Source organism: Hoplias malabaricus, chromosome 16, assembly GCF_029633855.1.
Source record: "Hoplias malabaricus isolate fHopMal1 chromosome 16, fHopMal1.hap1, whole genome shotgun sequence".
In the NCBI taxonomy this organism is placed as follows: domain Eukaryota; kingdom Metazoa; phylum Chordata; class Actinopteri; order Characiformes; family Erythrinidae; genus Hoplias; species Hoplias malabaricus.
In genome coordinates this window covers 4,798,500-4,816,154 of record NC_089815.1, presented here as the reverse complement: position 1 = coordinate 4,816,154, position 17,655 = coordinate 4,798,500, and the positions used below count along the sequence as shown (strand labels likewise).

At 43.6% G+C, this 17,655-nt stretch overlaps 1 protein-coding gene across 5 annotated transcripts in view; it reads right to left on the bottom strand.

Moving 5' to 3' along the window:
• Positions 1 to 17,144, bottom strand: part of LOC136671549 (A-kinase anchor protein 13) — a 77,262-nt gene extending 60,118 nt beyond the window's left edge. For 4 of the 5 annotated variants that reach the window (XM_066647269.1, XM_066647270.1, XM_066647271.1 and 1 more), the window contains exons 1-3: positions 16,952 to 17,144; positions 6,845 to 6,888; positions 3,464 to 3,626 (exon numbers count right to left, since the gene is read on the bottom strand). In XM_066647269.1, coding sequence (XP_066503366.1) covers positions 3,464 to 3,626; positions 6,845 to 6,877 — 196 coding nt within the window. In that variant the 5' untranslated portion in view covers positions 6,878 to 6,888; positions 16,952 to 17,144. The remainder of the gene's footprint in view (positions 1 to 3,463; positions 3,627 to 6,844; positions 6,889 to 16,951) is intronic. The other variant, XM_066647272.1, reaches the window with a different exon arrangement.
• Positions 17,145 to 17,655: the final 511 nt, after the last annotated feature.

The window sequence follows — 17,655 nt, the reverse complement described above, 5'->3', positions numbered from 1 at the left end:
GCTGACAGACCCGCTGGCAGGAGCTGGACGGTCGAGACAGTCTGAACAGGAACTTACATAACGGATAAAGCAGACAAAGCAAAAAAAGTGGACAACACTGACCTCTGGCTCACTGAGTAACACATGCATCACATGCAACGTTGGACTGAAAGGTCATGATGTGAGATTTTTCTAAGGTAAAGAACATGAATTTAAACACTTTGTAGAGCCATGTAAAAGGTTTATGGTCAAATCTGCTCCCCTCTGACTACCCGAGTAAACGGACAAGCCTTTGGACACACAGTTTGGGCGGATCACTCACTCTGCGGTTAAACATTGACTGCAGTGAATCACAGTGGAAATCGTGGCCAATGTTTGAGACAATTGATCTGGTCAAACTCTGCTGTCCAACGAGGCGCCTGGTCGAAGGCAGAGACTGTGGAGAAAGTAAAACCAGTGCCTCTTACAGACCGTAGAACTTCACAGCTGATTACTTGAAAAGCAACACAATCTGCAGAAATCACCTGTTAAAGAACTGCTACATCTACTGAAATGGCTGCCTCCAGCACGTTTACATGAACGTACTCAACACATGGAAACATTCAGCAGTGTTGGAGGACTAACGGTAATAACGTATACCCTACCGTACATGTATCTCAAAATGAGGGGCATATTTCTGGTGTACTTAAGTACAAGGCCAAAGAGTTCATTCATGTGCATTTAAGACAGCCACAGGAGGGGGTGCTGTGGGAACTCACTGACTGGTGACTTCACACTCTGACAGCTGGTGGAGAAAAAAGCCCAGCAGCCCACCGCAGTTGTGAGTTTAGTGCTGAGTTTGGGTTAAAAGAGAGTGGAATGAAGCCAAAAAGAGACAAAATTCTCAGAAGACACTTCACTTGTGCTCACAGGTATGAGGCTTTATCTCTAAATATGTGTTTTAAGCTTCAATCTGCTGTGGTGTGATAAACTACAAGTGCCAGTTAGCTGTTCAGCTGTGCTTCTAAACACTGTAGAAGCGTCTAATTTAGCTTGTTTTCTGTTTCTCTAGCACACGAAATTTGCTCTCGCTCAGAAATGGGTGTGCACTGTCAGGCTGTGCTGAGCTGAACTGCACAGTGCTGAAAACCCTTCACTCAACACACACTCATAGATATGAGGCTCACGCAGCCCAAACCCCCACACCATGGTAATACCATATACCGTGTTAATATCTTGAGACTGCATGACAGTATGAAAAAGCTGCATACCGCCCATCTTTAACATGAAGTATCACCCATTTTTGAAAAATTAACCTCAAAATAACATTTTATTTTAAAAATCCTGCTTTATCTCCCTAGGAAATCCAATACAAAGATAAAAAAAAATCCATAAATCAATATATTTTCCCCAGAACACAGTTCCTGTCCAAACAGGATTTTTGGTTTTATTTATTCATTCATTCATTCATTATCTGTAAGCGCTTATCCTTATTCAGGGTCGCAGTGGGCCCAGAGCCTACCTGGAATCATTCGGCACAAGGCGGGAATACACCCTGGAGAGGGCGCCACAAGGTAACACACACACATTCACTCACACCTACGGACACTTTGGAGTTGCCAATCCACCTACCAGCATGTGTTTTTTCTTTGGACTGTGGGAGGAAACCGGAGCACCCAGAGGAAACCCACGCTGACACAGGGAGAACACACAACACTCCTCACAGTCACCCGAAGGAAACCCACGCAGACACAGGAAGAACACACCACACTCCTCACAGACAGTCACCCGGAGGAAACCCACGCAGACACAAAGAGAACACACCACATTCCTCACAGACAGTCACCCGGAGGAAACCCACGCAGACACAGGGAGAACACACCACACTCCTCACAGACAGTCACCCGGAGGAAACCCATGCAGACACAGGGAGAACACACCACACTCCTCACAGACAGTCACCCGGAGGAAACCCACACAGACACAGGGAGAACACTCCACACTCCTCACAGACAGTCACCCGGAGGAAACCCACATAGACACAGGGAGAACACACCACACTCCTCACAGACAGTCACCTGGAGGAAACCCACGCAGACACAGGGAGAACACACCACACTCCTCACAGACAGTCACCTACCTGCTGCGCCACTGTGCCGCCCCACCCATTCGTCAAATTCAACAATTATCTATGTTTTTATTACTATTTTTGTGACAGAGCACAGAAATACACTTCAAACATTTCTGAATCTGTAGAGTCTGTCCTTTCCATTGCATCCAATCGCGACATTGTACAGGACTCACATTAGGAGATATGAGGCTGCAAATAGGGGTTGAGCTATACAAGACACACTGCCCCGGCCTCTTGTGTAATTGATGGATGTGAGTGTCCATCTACATTAATTTTACAGTGTAACTGACATATGAACCCTCATTAGTCAAAGTGTGCTTTAATGAGGGATGTGAAGAATTTCTAAAATCATACTTCAGCTTTGTAGGTTTAGGGCCAAATGATCCCTTTGTACAGTGCTCTGTGTGAAAATGAGCCTCATTAGAAAGAGACAAGGGCCTGATCAGAACTGACCAAAAAAAAAAGCCCTTAGACACAAGAGGATTAATCGATTTCAGTTGGACACTGAAGAACATCCCAATACAACAGACTAAGGCTAAAAATAATAATAATAATTAGTGATAAATATAGCAATATTTAAGATCCAAAAAGGAATCAAACTTTTAGTGACATAATTATCACTCTAACAATCTCCCTGGAGGTAATAATCAGTCTAGTAGTGGAAAGGGTGCATTTAGAGGGGGAATTAAATATAGGTGTCGACATTTAGAGACTGTTAACCTTATATTTACAGCCTCCAGACAGTATACGTTCACTTACACACATATGGAAACTTTCTAAGCGTTGTTTTTCTTTACAGAGCTGTATTCCGCTGGTAATCACACTAACTGCTTCAAATAGAATCAGAGATGTTATTTTGACTTTAACAGTTAAAACAGCGAGCGGCCTCTCACAGCTAAAGTCATATGAAAACACCATCAAAGCGGTGAGAAGGAGCAGGAGAGACCGAGAGTCACGTTGTGTTTTAAAATGAACTGACAGAACAAAGTCTCTGACGCTGCGCTGTCGTTAATGAGGCGAGATCAAGGTGTGAGAGCGTGTCTTTGATAATGCGAGGTTTACCCCGAGGTACGGCAACCTATTAAAGTCTATCCTCTCGAATGTTGATCTGATTAATACAGCATAACACCTTTTTACAACCCTGGTGTGATATCTGTTTACTTCTCTCCCTGTACACACTGTTCAGAGTTCACCACCGCATGCTGGACACTTCTGTGGGAACAGATGGTGAAGGCTGGTGTTGTGATAGACATTAAAGGAGTATAAGCGGCGTAGTCCTCGTAGAGGTTTATCAGGATTAGGCCAACGCCAGCAGAAACGACAAACACAAACAAAGAGCGATGAGCATGAAGTCAGATGAAAAATAGAAGGTACCTGGGCACACGGCCTGCAGGGTGTCATGGCTGACCCTCAGCGTGCTGCAGAAATGCCTCTGAGTGGATCCAGTGAAGACCATGTACAGCTCCACATCTTCACAGACTCCTTGTCCCTCACAAAGCTCCTCATCGCTGAGATGAACGGTGAGAACACAACTGCCCTGTGACCACAAACCACACAGAACAGACGATCACACACAGTTGGAGGTACAGACGGTCTATTCTCAGGAGCAGCTGCAGATGAGGACACCATCACCCTTCCCATTTCAGAAGAGACTTTGAATGCGTCTACAAACTCATATAGTGGTATTCTGAAGCTAACGAGCTAGGTAGCTAACCGCATCTTCATTCATTCATTCATCTTATGTAACCATTTCATCCTGATCAGGGCACCGGTGGGTCGCACTCGCACTCACCCAGCCTCCCGTACACTCACACCTGTGGACGCTTTTCCAAGGCCAAGCCACCAACCAACGTGTTATTGTGGGAGGAAACTGGAACCCAAGGTGGAAACTGACCCCACAAAAAACAAACAAAAGCCCCATAAAATATTCCATAACAGAAGCCACTGTGCAATAGTTACATTCCTCCATCAATGCTATTTGTAAATGAAGCTGTAAATATCGCTGTGTTATTCCCGAGGAAGGGGCTTGTGTTTCTAAAAGAATGTGTGGCAATACATAACCAGTGCAGTGATGTGGGCAGGAGTTTTCACAGGGTCAGACCGATCACCCTGGATACCAGAATACCTCAGGGGAAGCTAAAGTAACCGGAATGCTTATTTTACCCACTACTCGGACCAAACTCGTATGACTTTCTCGTCCTACATCTCCATTTTAAGAGCGCGAATGGTAGCGGCCTTTAATTCTTGTTACATATTCAAGTTTCATATGTTTATTTAGCAACTCAGCAACTGCCCAATGTCTTCTATAACAAGTAAGTTACGCAACAGTGGGTTTTTCGTCTCTTGTCCAAGCTCAGAGAACCGCTTTAAAAAGGGCTGTCTGTGGTAATTAATGGTAAAATGCAGATGCAACGAACAAGGACAGAAAAAACTCTGACCACGAAGCACATAATGACCACAGCTATGTTTATGTCAACATATATGCAAAGATGTTCTTCTGAGGCCTGTGGTTTAAGACAAAAAGCTGAAGAAAGGAGCACAGATTATGTCTGAAACGAGTGTAACTCGGTCCAAACAGTTGCTTCATATCGTTAAATTTATGACTAAATTTACATTTCCTTGAGGTGACGTTCACTGGTCACTAAAAGCACAAAATACACACTTTCTCCAAGTGCCAGCCATTTTATTCTCGCATAAAGCCTCAATTAGGAATGGGTTCTTACTGGGCAGATTTGCACCAAATACAAGCAGAAAATCGTTCAGATAAACTCATGCTTGTGTGTGATGTTGTTTAGAGGCTGGAAGACGTATCGTGAGTGAAATAAGCGTGTCTCAAAATCACAGATTCAGACAGCCAAGGTTTCTTATGTCACAAACCTAAGTAACCAATCCAGTCGACTTGAGGGGCTTTCAAGGCAAACAGTGGAGGGGAAGTGGTGGGTTGAGGCCTAGCTGCATAATCATAGAGCTGTGCGCACTGAATGAAGGAGAAGGCGTAGTTTAATTGATGCCCATTGGTGTTTTAAACACTTTTCTCAACTCGGCTTTCTTTGATGTATGTTATTAACCGGTAGTTTGTACCTTTTTACAGCAGTAACAGATTCTAATGTTGGACATAGTGTATTTTTTGCCAAGCAAAGCATTTCTAATTGAACAAATAACACAAAAAAGTCCTCTCTTTGGGTTGAAAATTTGCCAAAATGTAACTGTTTCCAGTGAAAGAACCTTCAAACCCATAATTCAATATAAACTGAGTGTTAACTGTGGTGAAGGATAACTGAAGTTGTACTTTGACAGGAAATCGTGTTCTTCTCGGCCTGCTGAGATTACCACAGAGAGAAGTTGCATAAAACCTCACACTTAACGGTAACACATTCTGCTGTTGTAGTAGGCGGCTCCACCCTTCACATCCCTCCCAAGACAAGACCGAGACAAGATATAGACAGTCGTTTTTAGACACAAGCCTTAAATATGGGTTACGTTCAGGAGAAAATCTATAAGACGTTTTTAAGCGCATAAGCAGCTGAACAGTCTGGGCCTTAGCCTGTGGTGCTCAACCGGTTATAGCAGGTTGTAAACATAAACTCATTACATCTGTGCACACTCAACAGGGCTTGGGATTTTCACAACTGGAAACAAAATATCATGTAATGTGGTGAGGAAAAACAGGAATAAGCAGCGGCAGGTAAGACGAGACGCTCCGTCCGTTGGTGTGTGTTTGCAAACCATTATAATCCACGCGCTATCGTTTTCATCATCGTATTCAGTCAGGCGACTGATCTGATGTCAGTCCACCTGTTTGATTCGGTGTGTTAAACGCCGGAATGCGGGTCTTTGAAGCTGCATTTGATTTCACAAGGGAAAATCCCATCCGAGGGTGTGTCTCTTTGTTGACCATGCTCACTCGCGAATGAGGGCTTGGAGGACCGTAACATGACACCAGCCGTGCACGCCTCTGCTATATCAGCTTCTGAAAAGGTGCTGTGGGTTTACCCAGTGGTGGAGCCGTAGAGACGAGGTCTACTTCACAAACGAGGATTTCCCGGTTCAGTCGGTAACTGATGCAGCTGAGATTGGCCCAGTATGCCCAATACATCCAGTAGACTACAGTCCATTCACTTGCAGCATCACACCAATGGTTCCCGTGTGTATAGGAGTGCTCCCCAGTGCCCTCAAAGATCAATCAATACGTTCTTCTCGTAAGTGCACATCTGATCACAGTGGCACACAAAAAACGAGAGACCCCTCACACGTAATGAAAGCATAACCCTAGCTCAGCTCTCATTGGTTTACAGTCTTTAAAGCATAACGTTAACATCACGTTTCACAGCGGAGAGTCGCTATCTACCAAAATAAAATAAATATTGAACGTTTAGTAGTATTTGGGAAAAAAATGGAGACTGACAGGGTCTCAGTCTCCTTCTACTGGACTACACATTTTTGGCAGCCAACGTACAAGTTGTGCCCATGTAATGTACTCGCCTGAAGGTTTATTCATACAAATTACTGACCATCAGAGATAAAGGCCTTGCCAGTGGAGTCAGCCCTCGGATTCAATACCAGAGTGAATCGCCAAGAGGACATCTTTTCTGTTTTATCACTGTACACAGTGCATTTGCATTCATATTGATTCAGCACCTGGTTCAGGACAGGAAAACAGTGTCTGGCTTGTCAGCAATAACATTATCTAGTGAAGGTTTTTCACTAAACAAACAGAAACACAGGAGAAAATTGTTATTGTGTTGTCATACTTACATATAACGGAGCCTGGCGTGGGTGAAGTTTCATGACAGTGGACACTGGAAAGAGACAAAACGTATCAGACAGAGGCTCAAAGAAATAACACCATTATATTCTCCAGACTTTCTTTCCCTTTCAGACTTGAAGCCAATAGTTTCAGATCCAGTCCTCCACAGCTGTGTGTGTGTTCCTTGCCTGACCACACCTGACCTGTCATGTGAAGGCTTTGATAACTGGCTGATGAGGTAAAGCATAGGAAAGATGACTGTTGAGAAAACCTGCTTAAATCATCCTCTGCTGCCTGCAGCTGGCTCTTATAAAAGCAGCTGACGCACACAATGAAAACAGAAGCAGCCCTCATGCCACTATACACCAGCAAACAGCTTTCTGATGCAAGATAAATACTGGACTTGAAGTGGAATATCAGAAGATGAAGTCATGCTGGACAGGGAGGATGACCTAAAAGTATGTCTTATGCCCGACCACATGGCTCTGATTTCTTAAGCAGCCAAAAAAATAAATTCAGACAGTCAGCATTTGTGAACAGGTTTGCTGAAATATGCTGCATACGCGCCAGGTCTTGCTGAAGTTAAATGATTTTGGCTCGTGTGGTTCGACAGGCAGTCACAGGCGTTGCTTAACAGAGGCGTAGCTAGATAGCAACATTCAATAACCACCTAAAACCTCACAGGCTGGTAAGTGGTAAGTTATTTAAAGGCTAAGCACCAGCGATATGAAAGTGTCAAACAAATAAATACAGTGGAGTTTGAGTTCCTAACTTGTGTTTATTGATAGTCAGAAAACATGTTATTTCTTACTAATTGAAGGAATAAGGTTTAAAAGACCGTTGCCCCCCCCCCCCCCCCCCCCCCAGCGGTGTTGGGAAACTCTAATAGGCGTCTTGCCTGTGACGTAGATGGTGGACAACACTCTAGAAGCTGCACTTAATTTAATGCAAAATGATGAAAAGGTGTGTTGTTTTTGGCTGCAATCATTCAATGTACAGTGGGACATCTGTGAACAAATGGCCCAAAGACCCCAAAATATCCAGAAAATGGACTAAATTTGTCCACTTTAAACGGGCACTTTGGAAAGGACCATCCGCTCACTCCGTTATCTGTAGCTCATTTCACTGGCGGTTCAAGAATTTCCGTAGAGAGCTCGGGTTTTTCCGTCAGTTTAATAAAATTGTCAGTTTTAAAGCAAATTAAGCTGCTATTTTCATTTTAATTCATACTTATATCTGTCAGTAACTACAATAATGTGAAATATTCATGGAGGTCCATTAAGTGGTGCTTAGCCTTTAAGGGTTTAAAAAACTGTAGCTGAAACCTATCAAATCAGATGTTTCATTCTAAAGCCCTGGCTTGGCCTGATTTTCTCTCACATTGCACATTCACATACATTAAAAGTGGACATATTATGAAAAATTTAATTGTTGGAGCCAACCAACATTTCACCAATGTGAAATAAAGACATCCCAGTTACTTTTTGTAGCCTACAGAAAACATGGGCTAAAATGAGCCATTCTGACTTTGTGCTTTATCTTACATCTAGTGCAGAAACTTTAACATTGCCTCGTAAAAACTGAGAAAAGAGAATTGAGAAGAAAGAGAACAGAGCAAAAACGGCTAAAACAAAACAGAGGGGAAGAACGCTGCTGTTAGGTTTGATTCTTGTGGTATTTTGACCAAAGCAGGTCACAGGTGGTTCATTAAGACCCAGAACTGTCTTCATTACTGGAAAAAGTCCCCTTTAAAATGAATGCTATCATCAGGGACATAACTAACAATAGTGGGCATAGGTAGCTGCGTGGAAAACAGATGGTGATTAGATGTGATTGTGCCTGCAAGTTGGGGCTTGCACAAAATGCCTTGAAGCATAGATCAATAATTGGGCCGCCGGTGATATGATTAAGGCAAATATATTTTCCTCAGCTTTGTTATGCTCTCACTTAGAGCTCCTGATTTCAGTTTCCTTGCACAGTGGTAAATAAATACAGCACTGCTGGAATTAAAGCGGATCAGGTAAAAGGATAATCAGCTAGCTCTAATAATACCCACACTCCTAATCCGCTTCCCTTAAACACTCAGCGTGCCGTAACTCACCCTTGTACAGACATCAAAGTAGAGAAGGAAAGCTACATCTGTAGAACCTTTACCAATAGTTGATTGACCCGAGGGCCATCAATGAAGTTTGGCCTGGAATCGATCTTACTGAAGACTGATGATGCGGTAGATTTTCTTAATTCTGTGTAAAAGCTGACCATAAACTTGGTTCACATTTATTACATATTTATTTATTTATTTATGTATTTACATATTTATGCCCCAATGATGCTGTTCCTCAGTTTCTTGCAGACACATAATATATTCATTCATTCATTATCTGTAACCACTTATCCAGTTCAGGGTCGCGGTGGGTCCAGAGCCGACCTGGAATCATTGGGCGCAAGGCGAGAATACACCCTGGAGGGGGCGCCAGTCCTTCACAGGGAAACACTCACACATTCACTCACACCTACGGACACTTTTGAGTCGCCAATCCACCTACCAACGTGTTTTTGGACTGTGGGAGGAAACAAGAGCACCCGGAGGAAACCCACACAGACACAGGGAGAACACACCACACTCCTCACAGACAGTCACCCGGAGGAAACCCACACAGACACAGGGAGAACACACCAAACTCCTCATAGACAGTCACCCGGAGGAAACCCACACAGACACAGAGAGAACACACCACACACCTCACAGACAGTCACTCGGAGGAAACCCACGCAGATACAGGGAGAACACACCACACTCCTCACAGACAATCACACGGAGGAAACCCACGCAGACACAGGGAGAACACACCACGCTCCTCACAGACAGTCACCCGGAGGAAACCCACGCAGACACAGGGAGAACACACCAAACTCCTCACAGACAGTCACCCGGAGGAAACCCACGCAGACACAGGGAGAACACACCACACTCCTCACAGACAGTCACCCGGAGCAGGAATTGAACCCACAACCTCCACGCCCCTGGAGCTGTGTGACTGCGACACTGCCTGCTGCGCCACCGTGCCGCCCACATAATATATTTAAAATCAAAAACAAAGGCAGTTGTTTTGTCATTTTCCACTAATATCACCTGTTTCTATCTAAATGCTGTACTGCAGCAAGTGAAAGAAAAAAAACAATGAATTAAGAAAGAAGTTTCCTCACATCCGGCATTAGAGCAGCAACATTTCAATAACCAAACAGTTATAAATATGAATGTTTAAGTACAGATATACTAAGAGCTGAGGCAGTTTAGGATTTACATATTTATAACAATATAACAGTGGACAAGGAGTCAGAGAAATTGTGTCTGTATCCACTTCTTAGCATTAACAGCAAACCCATGTCCCAGCCGTCAGAGAACTGTCTAACCCCTTCTTATAGAAAAACTCCACCTACTCTGGCTATATTCAGAATAATTCCTCATGTAAAGAAAGCAGGGAGCTTTAACTGGATAGGCTTACAGCCTTAGAAGTACTCTCCAGAGGTTTGAGATGATAATCATGATCACGTCACTCTATGAATGGAAGCTTCAGTAGGATTATGAGCCACTGAGTCTGCAGTGGCAATGGCCAGCGCAATGCTGAAGAGAATTAGTGTGAAGGTCTACATGTGTAGACCTTCATTCTGCACTTCATTATGTTGGCAGCGAAACGCCAGACACCAGTCTCTCAATCTAAGCCGTTTCTCTCTTTGGGAATGATTTGAAAATGAAAACACCATGTTGGCACCTGGTGATTTAAAAATGCTTCCAGAACTGAAGTGGTTCTCATGATTTGTTCACATTTTTCCGACTAAGTGTTGGACACAGTGTCCTTCGCAGTACTTTGGTTTGATTTGTTTCTTCAACATTTCAATCATGCTCAACATCAGAGATCTAACACAGCTACACCTCCCCAGGGGCCTTTAAACCCTGACAACACCCATGCTATGCTGAGATCATGTATATCATGATGTAAACAACGCCACATTGCCTTATCACCCTGCTATGGCTGATTCTCGATCGTCTGTTTCAAAGAATATTCATGAGAACAATGATGGAACATGAGGTCAGTGACTGGGCCTTGGCTGCTCTGACCGGATGCACTGTAGGACGTACAAAAATCCCAGAGGACTCCGAGCATGGGAGTATCTTCAGTGCTTCACACGACTCAGTGTTTCCAAAAAGAAGCCGTTATGTATAGAAGGGAGCTGTGGTACAGGCTTTGTTTTGGAAAGATGGTTCAGCTGATAACTTTCAGCAAAGCAAGGACCTGTTATCACTCACACAAGCACTGACTGAGTGCCTTTCATGTTCAACGGACCGCTCAGATGATGCCTCGTACAGTCGTCTAAGTCATTAGCATATCTGAGCTGAACTCACTATGGCACCACCCTGCACCCTGCGGTAAATAAAACAGAGCCGAACTACCATCTGCTGCATTTATTTCTGCTCCGAATGGCACTGCACTCTCTGAATCCTGTTCTGGATCATCATCGTTTTCATGTCTCAAAGGCTAAGCACCATTTGTGAAGTTGCGAAAGGCCTACGGCTTCAAAGAACACAAACACTTAGAGACATCTGATACAGGTGTCCCTTGGTGTTACCTGATAACCGCGGTGCATCTGGTCTGTGTGCTGTCTGCTAGACAACCTCTGCAGCAACTGTCATTGTTTCAGCTGTTACTACCCTATTTAAACGCTGTATTTATGCATTGTAATAACAACAATAATAATAATACGTCCAGTATACGTAAGCAGTTTGTTAAAATGCAAGCCACCAAGAATGATATGATTAGAAAATTGGTATTTAAACCTGAATATAAATCAGATTTTGGTTTATGGCTGTGGGAAATACCCTGCTGGGTAACTCTGCACCGACTTGAAATACTGTCAGTGTACCCAAATATGTCTCAGACATACGATGCTAAAGACACTGGAAGCCGTGGACACTGCCACAGGCATTAAATATTAAAATTGAAAACAATAGCATGACCAGAAGTGATCTGAAATTTAAATTCTGAAAGGTTTTTGAGGTGGAGGGGGGTCCCATGTTAATAGTCACTACATGCTCCAATGCTTCACTACTGCAACACACAGCAGGCCTTTAGAGTGTGTTGATAGTAATGAAACCACTGACGTAAGAAATATAGATGTACAGTGGAACCTCTACTAACGAACTTTCCAAGATACGAACCGGTCATTTGAATATTTTTTTGCCTCCACCAACGAACCACAACTCTAGAAATGAACCCGAGACGGCGGCTGGAAATGGCCACTGACCCCAATAGCCGAGTCTCCCAGCGCCCAGACTGGAGTGAGCTTTTAAGATTCGCAAATTGTAGCTTTAGCAATTTAGCATTAGTGTAAATAGCAGACAGCGAAATTTGTGCTAAGTTAAACCGTATCTACGCTTCGTCTCCCCACATTCACCGCCTACTCTCCGTTATTCCACCCACCCCCCACCCCCCATTTTTTCCTGTGTGGATTTCTGGGGTTTTATTGATGAAAGACGTAGTTAAAATATTATTTGAATATGTTGCAGCGTAATGTCTGGGGAAATTCAGTTCCTGAGATCTTTTAAACTTAACTAAAGTAAGGGGTTAAAAATAAGTCTGAGACAGGATCTCTCAAGAGAGGCACATTAGCCATGGTTGAGTGAATTTGTGTATGTGTGTGTGTGTGTGAAAGAGAGAGAGAGCGAGAAGAGGAGGGCTATTTGTGTCAGAAGAAGGATCTGTGCTCAGTTTAAAAGGGGCTTAGAGCTTGATGTTTAACTCTGGGGTTTGTTTAACTGCCCCTCCATGGCTCAGCAGAGTGCCCCCTCACTGACATAACTTTAGACACAGTTCACAAAAAGGGCAAATGACCACAGCGAAAACAACCTTTTACTGAAATGTTACCTTGGATCCACATAAAATAAGCTCCAATAAGAGTATATTCTTTCACCGTAATTGAAAGTCAGAGGCGCCCTGGAATACCGTCACATTTCAGTCTAGCTACAGTCTACAAGGCAGTCTGCATTTTCAGTTTCACACAAAGTAATCCCAAATACATCAGTGATGTCGAGGTGTGGACTGTGGCGTGGCCAGTCCATTGTTTTGGGCACGCAACAGCTTCTTTGTTTGATGTGCAATGTTTCTTTTGTTGTCCATTTTGTGTTTTTTTTCTCAGCAACAGCTCCACTTTCTCAGTAACAGACCCACAGTCTTGAGAAGCCTCTTCAGAGTGGAAAGATGCACACAAACACCTGTAGTTATTTTACCATCCGTAGCTAAAAGTGAAGACTGATTTTTTTCCTATCAAATTTAAAGGTTTAACTGTTCATCTGCTGGTGACAATTTTGTTGATCCGTGAAATCTTGTGAATATTAACAATTTTACTTCTTTCTATAACTTACTTTTTAAAACTCTTTTGATTTATTAAACAGGGCGGCACGGTAGCGCAACAGGATGTGTCGCAGTCACACGGCTCCAGGGACCTGGAGGTTGTGGGTTCCACTCCCGTGCCGGGTAACTGTCTGTGAGGACTGTGGTGTGTTCTCCCTGTGTCTGCGTGGGTTTCCTCCGGGTGACTGTTTGTGAGGAGTGTGGAGTGTTATCCCTGTGTCTGCGTGGGTTTCCTCCGGGTGACTGTCTGTGAGGAGTGTGGAGTGTTATCCCTGTGTCTGTGTGGGTTTTCTCCGGGTGACTGTCTGTGAGGAGTGTGGTGTGTTCTCCCTGTGTCTGTGTGGGTTTCCTCTGGGTGACTGTCTGTGAGGAGTGTGGTGTGTTCTCCCTGTGTCTGCGTGGGTTTCCTCCGGGTGACTGTCTGTGAGGAGTGTGGTGTGTTCTCCCTGTGTCTGCGTGGGTTTCCTCTGGGTGACTGTCTGTGAGGAGTGTGGAGTGTTATCCCTGTGTCTGTGTGGGTTTTCTCCGGGTGACTGTCTGTGAGGAGTGTGGTGTGTTCTCCCTGTGTCTGTGTGGGTTTCCTCTGGGTGACTGTCTGTGAGGAGTGTGGTGTGTTCTCCCTGTGTCTGCATGGGTTTCCTCCGGGTGCTCCGGTTTCCTCCCACAGTCCAAAAACACACGTTGGTAGGTTGATTGGCGACCCAAAAGTTACCGTAGGTGTGAGTGTGTGAGTGAATGTGTGAGTGTGTGTTGCCCTGTGAAGGACTGGCGCCCCCTCCAGGGTGTATTCCCGCCTTGCACCCAATGATTCCAGGTAGGCTCCGGACCCACCGCGACCCTGAACTGGATAAGCGCTTACAGATAATGGATGGATGGATTTATTAAACAAGTGGTTTAATCTTATAACTAAACACTGAAAAATGGCAAATGAAAACTGCATTATGTCCATTTACACTAGAAATATTATATAATAAACGGTCTAACCCTGTGGAAAATGATTCGAATTAAAAGTTTTGCTCAGTGCTCTTTTCTAAGGAACAGTTTGTTCTTTAAACGTGTGAGAGGCCGTGTGGAGGTTTTTGCACTTGGTTTTTGAACTGTGCTCAGCTCACAGTCCACAGTTATCACTTGCTGCATGTTATGGCCCTTGTTGTATCATAGCAACCAGATATAACTGAACTAGGAGCAGTGTGAAAAGCCCTAAAGACTGTGACCCAACCATAGCCGAGCGGTTTTAAAGGGTAATGCAGGCCCCTACAAGTGTGAAAGAGGGTGTAAAGACGTACTTAAATTAGTGAAGGGCAATACGCAAGAAAAAAATGCAATAGCAAAAAGGCAATACTGGCAAAGGCAAGCTGCTAAAACGACTAAACTGCTGCCTTAAATGTCACCAGGGTGTCTCAGAGCTTGTTATTTTGAAAGTCGCTCTCAGTGTAACCCAATAGCTGTGGGGTTCAGACAGCAAATTAGGCGGAGTGCTGAGGGACGGCCTGTGGTTGATGCTTTAGGCCCTCAGCCCTGTGTGCTCTTTGCCTCCAGCTGAGAAACTCTCTGACCTCCAGTTAGCGCTCCCACAAAACACAATTGCCATTTCTGCTGAGGGGACTTGCCATGCGCTAAGCAAGAGGCCAGCGCGAATGTGGTCAGCCCTGGGCTGCGAGATGTCCAGCTTATAGATTATGTAATGAGTCTCCTTTTCCATACCCCTTTATTTTCTTGGAGAATCTGCTGCTGATGCCATTTACTGAATCCAGTTTTCTGGTAGTGGTTTCAGCTGCTATAAGTATTTCATTTAGAAATACAGCGGAGAATAATAACAGTTCGCACCCTGAACTGAGGCCTCCACATCTACAGAGCTTCTTTTGAATATATGTCATATATTATTCCCGGTCACAGTGACCCTGAACGGTAAGCGGTTACAGATAATGGATGAATGAATAAATATATAAAACATTCCCTTTGGTCATCCACACACACCACTGTTGATACCTATATTAGGTTTGTATTGAATACTGAAACGCATTGTTCCTGTGGACACACATTTGTAGTCAAGTTCCCTACACGTTCAGGGCGAGTTTCTTCCCTTTTTGTGTTGGATATTTCCTAATTTCTAGTATTACAGAATTACAGAAGCCTTACCTTAACTCTTGTAAAGAACTCTTGTCGGACCTCATGGATCCAGCGCCTCAACATTTGACAAAGAAAGTCCCTTAAAGCCTTCAAGTGTCTTTGTGTATTCCCAGAGCATGGCACGTTAGGTCATCCCACTGTTATTACTGGAAGCTAAATACGGCTTTGTGCTGGCTGCGAGGCAGGAGATAAGGGCAGTGACGTCACCAGGGGGAAGGACGGGGCTCGGTTCAGGTGTCTGTCCTGGCCAGTGTTTCTCCTGACTTCTGTTTCTCCAGCTGGACTCTCTGCTATACGCACTGCCCAAGGCAGGCCAGGTTAATGTTCTCCAGTCCACTCCCCTCAATATCCCCCACCCCCCCACAACCACTTTATTTTGAACGCTTGCGAAAGGCACACATGTTTGAAATTCTTTTCAGAGTGATACTGACCTCTCTTTTTATGCTTTATTGCTTTACGACTTCTACGGTATATATCTTCCAATGTCACACCCCAAACTGCTGCTCACGTGTTATTAACGTTATAACCTCAACCTATTTTAGAAATCACTGCCAATGTGGCCGGTAAAATTAAAAAAGTGCCAGTGCATTCAATGCCATTTCAAGGTCTTCTATCTGACACTGAGTTTAAGAGTGTTAACCCTGTGTTGGTACTTCTTCTGCCACGTGTTTTTTGGTTTGTTCACAGGCCCCAGACAACCAGAAAACCAGGTTTGAATTAAAGACGTGGTTATAGGCAAATACTGTAAATATTTGTATCTCCTCCCAGTAGTTATTATATGTAAACTAAGCTGCAAACCAGCTTCCTCTGTGATGTCATAAAACAAACACACAATCATTTGCATATATCTGCATATTCAGCCTCCAGCAGGGAAGTTAAGTACAAAATAATTAGGCTAGATTTTAGTGCCTAAAACACCCCAAAATAATAATGTATTAATCTGATATACACTTAACAACTTGAAATGTATAGACAGTATCCAAAGAAAAACATGTATCTCCAAAAGGGGCCATTTTCTAAACATTATTACATATGTAAAGAGAGCTTATTCAGTTTTTGGAGGGTTTCTATTGGTCCATTGATCACATTGAATTATCTAGTGGTGTAAAGAGCAGCTGAAGAATTAAAACTATGTAAAGTCAGTGCTAGTAAAGTGGGTACTCACTTTATTTTTAAAAGCTGGCAGAACTGTAATTCATAACAACTACATAAACTGCATTACCCCAAGGGCACAGTGCTACTCACCTATTCACGTGCTCTTTCCAAATCCAGTACCATAAAAGCTAGTCTAAGCAATGTTAATGTGAAAGGAGAATCAAAAATAATTTCTAAACGTGGTTCTGATTAACAGAGGGGTTTAGTCCATGAACTCTCTGTATATAGCGCTAGTTAAACTGGGGGTTAACGGTTACACCGCTGAACACGTTATCAGCCTCACAATACAGTTCCCCACTCGCCACAATACCACAATATGGCGCTGTGTAAATATACAGGTCTCACTTGAACTCAAAGTAGAAACACCACAAGCTTCTGTCAGTGAGTTTATTATCACTACAGAGCCGTAGCGCTACTTACCCTGGCTCGGAAGACGTTACAGCGGTGTCCCCTCTCTCGGTCTTATAAGCGCCCCTTAAACATGACCCTGTCGCACTTTTTCGCCAGTTCTGTGTGTAGACTAAACTACTTCTTCACAATAGTCCGTCTCCACTAAACTACTGCATTTTATTTCAGTCTGAAACGGAAAAAGTTTGTGTGAAACTTGCCCTGAAGAAGCCCGGCTCTTGTTGCTAATGGCAACGCTGCGAGGAGGCGGGAGAGAGAGGTGAGAAACATGGCGGTGTGACGGTTTCTATGGCTGCAACTCAAATCGCGCCCTATTCCCTACGTAGTGTGCTCGAGTAGCCCAATTATCGCACTGTTTGTCCAGTATTAGAAGTGAACGTACCTCAGTTAATACACAGCGACCTCTTTAGATGTATTAGCCTTGAGGTAAAGGCATAAAACGTGCACTATTTAGGGAGCGTGGAGCTATTTTGAAGTACTCCCCTTTTGTCCTCAGACAGACCGACTGAGAAGGATATACTGTAAATAACATAGTAAAGATATTATAATAGCAATAAAACACATATTTAAAGAGTATCACTCTATCGGAAACGGTCATATATTGTCAGATAATGTTTCTATATCTAATATTATTCAGAATATAGCATATTATTCCTCCAACAATTTAATTAGGAGACATTAGACACAATGAGTAGATTAACTATACCTTAAACTCA